The sequence below is a fragment of the Galendromus occidentalis genome, unplaced genomic scaffold (genome assembly GCF_000255335.2).
Source record: "Galendromus occidentalis unplaced genomic scaffold, Mocc_1.1 scf7180000075742, whole genome shotgun sequence".
NCBI classification, from domain to species: domain Eukaryota; kingdom Metazoa; phylum Arthropoda; class Arachnida; order Mesostigmata; family Phytoseiidae; genus Galendromus; species Galendromus occidentalis.
In genome coordinates, this window is record NW_003803732.1 from 1 (window position 1) to 5,100 (window position 5,100).

The 5,100-nt window shown below is 50.5% G+C and overlaps 1 protein-coding gene across 1 annotated transcript; it reads left to right on the top strand.

The window, feature by feature from the left end:
- The first annotated feature begins 3,297 nt into the window (after nt 1-3,297).
- On the top strand, nt 3,298-4,149 carry LOC100907637 (calcium and integrin-binding family member 2). The gene has a single exon (XM_003738004.2). It carries the CDS (start codon nt 3,325-3,327, stop codon nt 3,892-3,894), a length of 570 nt encoding a protein of 189 aa, XP_003738052.1. The 5' UTR covers nt 3,298-3,324; the 3' UTR covers nt 3,895-4,149.
- Nucleotides 4,150-5,100: the final 951 nt, after the last annotated feature.

The window sequence follows — 5,100 nt, forward strand, 5'->3', positions numbered from 1 at the left end:
AGGGAATGAAGTGTTCGCGAATGAACCTATTTGGACTATTCCGATTTTGATGAAACTTGGTGTGCGTGTACATGGGTTTACTAGGTTTATTTGTGACATAGTGACATCCATGTTCACGAAGGTCTTCGGTGTCTGGGAGCTTGAAGAAAATTAAAATTCGGAAAAAAATGATGATGAAAAGTACTGAGGAAAATGGGACCGGGCTAGAATTGTGGCATTTTTCGCCAGCTTTCCAACGAGACCAAGCACGACCCTCTAGCTCTTACCGTTTTCGAGAAAATCGCATTTTAAGATTTTTGAACTTTGACCTTTTTCTCGAAAGTGGCCGCGTCGATTTCTGGGAGACTCGTGAAAAAGTCTTCTACTAACCGAGAGCTATCACCCTATCTAGTCAGTTTTCCAAAACAGATCGTAGCCGGGATCGCCACGTTATTCGGCTGTACCCTTTTTATCCAATCCATCGCGAACCGATATATCGAGAAGCCACCTTCGTGGCCGAGTTGTCGTAGTGGCCGAGTAGTCGTAGTGGCCGAGTTGTCCCCGCGGCCGAGTAGTCGTAGTGGCAGAGTTGTCGTGGTTGCCGAGTTGTCGTAGTGGCCGAGTTGTCGTAGTGGCCGAGTTGTCGTAGTGGCCGAGATGTCGCGGTCCGCAGGGCGATATAGCGCAGAAAGGTAGCGATGTATTTACTCATGAATTTTACTCACAATGCAACGACTCCAATAATGTGTTTTGTCCCTGCCAAGTTTCGAGATTACTTATTATGTCCGACTTGAAGGAGGATTGCTCACGTTTTTTTTCCTGATCCTACTTTTCCGGGCTGAACCACACAGCCAAGGTTTAACGTCCCGGTTAGTGTTATTCACATTGCTCCCGAGGATGGATCCATAGAGTAAATGTACCCAGGAGGATCAAGGCCGAGTACCTGCATGTTTTTCCGGCAGCAGGGATCGAACCCACACCGCCTCCCGCGCGAGCGGCGTCGTTGCGGCATTTCACGAAGTGAAACGCACGTTTGCACGAGTAGTTACAAAAGCGCTAACCACTCGACCATCCGTCGGTACACTTTCCTGATCCATCGAGACTCAAAAAATTCAATGTCTGCCTCAACGTGAGCTCTCGAAACTCGAAAGTTGACAGACGTCTTTCTCGCGGACCTCTCGTCGGCTCGAAACAAAGCGGCGCCATGTTCTAATCTGGAGGAAGCAAGAGAGGACCATTTCAGAAATCTACAAGCGCTATTCGAGAGAGCACGAGAAATAGGATTGTAATCCAACAAAGAAGAACTGAAGTCGGCAAAATCCGGAGTCAAATTCCTTGGACACATCATAGGATGCGACGGGCTGAAGGCGGATCTTGAAAAGATAAGAGCCATATGCGAAATGAAACCTCCCACGAACTCGTTCTTGTAGTTTAAGTGAGATTAAACGAAGCTCAAGTTCATCTTCGGACATTGTTTCCCTTTGATCTACGTTGTAAAAATTATGCCGAGCGTCGAAGCACTTACTCCTCCGGCAGGGGAGCCACAGCATACAGCGAGAGCTCCTAGGGGGTCCACAGCCGAAAACAATTCGGGAACCACTGCGCTAGAGCAATGGATTGCCGTTCTGTATGTAAGTAGCTCTCGGAATTTCCCGGAGGACCCGCTTCCGAAGGAGAACTCATCGTAGTCCCAGAAATTGAACGACACGCCTCAAAATTTTCTAACCTCAACGTACGGTGCCCTTCAATTAGAGCATGCCACTCCACTTCTCCAATCAGATTGGGGAATACCGGGTTTCAACTGTCGGGCAACAGCGGACAAAACACTAGTTTCATCGATGAATGGCCGATGGAGTATAATCACTGATTATTCGATCATCATAGGGAAATAGAAATACGAAGTCACCAGTTGAGTATGCATAGAGGGCTTCCATCCGATCCGCTCACGTCTGTCAATGTCCAGCGGGGTTCGGACAGGGTTCCGCGGAGCCTCTGGAACCCCGCCGCACAATCAATGTCCGCCGCCTTAATTCGATAGTGAATGTCACAGGAATCCCTGCACTTGTCCAGTTGAGATCTTAATGCTGTCATATTCACCACTAGATATATTCCGCGAGGCTTAGCTCGCGCGGACGTGATCTTGGATAAGGCCGGCTGGTACCGTGGAACGCACGTACTAGTATATATATATATATAATATATTTTACTTCGAAGCACGCGATATTCCAGAAGAGTATGAACGGGCAAGCATTCAAAGGCTCGCTTTGTGCTCGTGATCGTGAGATCGAGAGCTCAAGCGGCTCAATCAAGATTCATAATCAAGCTTTGATGAGCTTAAATGATGAGAAGAGTGATTGACCGATGGGAGGGAGAAATCGCGAGCGAGATCGACGGGTTGTCAATCACCTTTCAGGGAGAATCAGCGATGGAGTCCCACTCGGCTCATCGGGCTTCATATGCGCCTCCATTCTATATCCTTGCGATACGTCTTCATCGAAGGAAATTCGCTCCCGGATCAGCTTACGATTCCTGAGTACATATGCGGATACGGCCACAGAATTCTGCCCGAGGGCTGCGATGATATCATTCGTTCCGGAGCGACCCGATATTCCCTTCCGTGCCGTATCGGTCACGACGGTGGGTCACGGGTCACTTCAAGGCAGGAGGTCAGTTCCAAGTGTAGTCGAACATGCCAACTCCGAACGAGTTAGTGGGACGCGAGAACTCAATCATTGGCAGACCCGAGTGAGCGGGGCGGAGAGGCTTCCTGGTGATCAGATCGTACGGACGTGGTGATTTGATCCCTCCCAACACAGTATATCGGAAAAACTTGTTGGAGGGTCGGGGTCGCTGACCGGAATCTAATTTGAATGACTGTTTTGTAGTGTCCAGTTTTTCCGACCTCTCTGATGTAACGCGGAGGCCGGGGAAAACGAGAGTGGTATCGAGATCACTGCAGACCCACTCCACCCTCGAAGGTTCTGATGCTTGCATAGCTGCGGCGCGATTCCTTCCTCCTCGCAGAGAGCGACTTTATGCTCTGCTCCACATTCTCTCCGCTGCGTTGCCCGCTGTAGGAACAATTTCGCAGCGGAATCGATTTTCGCGACCTCGAAACAATTTCTCAGGGCGGTATTCGCTGTCGTCGCACGGTGGATGTTCATGAAAAATCGCAGAACCCCCGGACGATGCAGGATCACGAACCCTCACGCCCGTGAGGACCCTTTCCTGACCCCGATTCTCCTTCCCTGCAAGGACGTATTACGGAGGTCACTCCGGCTTCCGCGAGAGAGGATGAGACAAGATCCGCGCACTCGAAGCTGCACGGAGGTGTGAGGTGCAGCCATGGGCAACAAAGTGAGCACTTTCAGTGAGGAACAGCTCGAAGACCTACAGGACAGCACATTTTTCACTAGAAAAGAGATCCTGATGCTGCACAAAAAGTTCCGCGATCTCGATCCACAACTAGTCCCGAAAACCATGCTCAACGACGAGGCCAGAGGTGTGAGAGTCGCCAAGGAAAAGTTCCTCAAAATGAGCGAGTTCCGAGAGAATCCTTTCAAGGAGCGACTCTTGCGCGTTTTCTCGGACGACGGTACGGGCGACCTTTGTTTCGAAGACTTCCTCTACATGATGTCAGTGCTAAGTGAAGGAGCTCCGCGTGAGCTGAAGGCGAAGTTCGCCTTCGCAATCTACGACTACGACGACGACGGGAAGTTGGGACCCGAGGACATCGCGATGGCTGCAGCTGTTCTCACCCAGAATCAACTCACAGCTGAGGAGCTTGAAGTTGTCGTGACGAAAGTTCTCGACGAAGGCGATATCGACAGTGACGGACACCTCTCACAAGCGGAGTTCGAGCATGTCATATCTCGTGCTCCGGAGTTCATCAACGCTTTCCATGTTCGGGCCTGAGTGTGAAAATCGGCCTTACCGGCGTCCTACACTAGGACGTGTACCTCACCGGAACACGGACGCTGCTCATTCGGAATCGAGCAGGATCTGCAGTCGAGCGGGGAACGCATCCATCGATCCACCATTCCCTAGACTAGAATATGACTCGACGAGTCCCGATCTTCCGGGGACAGCTCCGGAAATCAGCCGAGGGCACGGTCTCGGCTCGGTTTACGGGACATGTGTACGCTGCATGATTATTCGCACGATGTCGAGGCGCGTGTCTGACTCGAGTCAGAACGCTCCCGAGCATTCGAAAGTTGTACAGATGCACCTCGCAGTTTTAGCTATCCGCATAATGGTCCGCCTTCCGCTCGCGACTAGGCCGGATATCCCGAAAACTCATTCACCAATACATGCGAAAAATCGGGGGTGAATAAAGTTTGAGCTTTCTAAGAACAAATACCCGAGTGTTTTTCCTTTCTGGTCCGCCGATCTCCTCTCGGTAGCATTACTCTGAAGGGCGTCCCGATTGCCGGTCTCTCAGCGAATGGAGTGAATATTCGACGGAGTCTGGTTTCTTGAAAAAACTGGATTCGGGTGAGCGTCTCGAGCCCACGGGACTACTGAGTGAGTGAAATGACTTGCACCCGACCTCATAAACCGCGTCAGCGGGAACATTAAACGGCCGCAAGGCTGGCGTACGTGACAAAGCCCATGTACGGCGATTAGAAGCGTCTCTGGCTCAATATCAATGCATACGATTCGTTTGTTTCTAGAGTATCTTCTCACTCACGCCGACTGACGAATCTCCACTCCGGAACTGCTCTTTCTCAGCTTATCCATCCCCTTCCATACTGACGATACCAGGGAGATACCGGGACGCTTCGACGAAAAGTGATGAGGAAATTGCTGCATAGTTCCCGCTTGCATAAAAATGTTTCGTCAGTTCCATAATCATAAAAATCAACAATTCGATGTCCGGAATCGAGGGTGATCGGAAGCCGATGCGAATGGGAGTTTTCAATGAATGAGACTCTACAATGAGAAAAATACTTTTGAAATCACGGCTGATATCAGGAGGAGGTAGTTCTCCGTCGATTGACGGAGCTGCATTACTTCCATCTATCGACGATATCGCTCCGAGATAACTCTTCCTCCGTCTGGATCCTAGCGCACTTTCTCTCAACGCGGTCTCCTCTCCGTCTTGGCTGTGGCTGTCGTCGC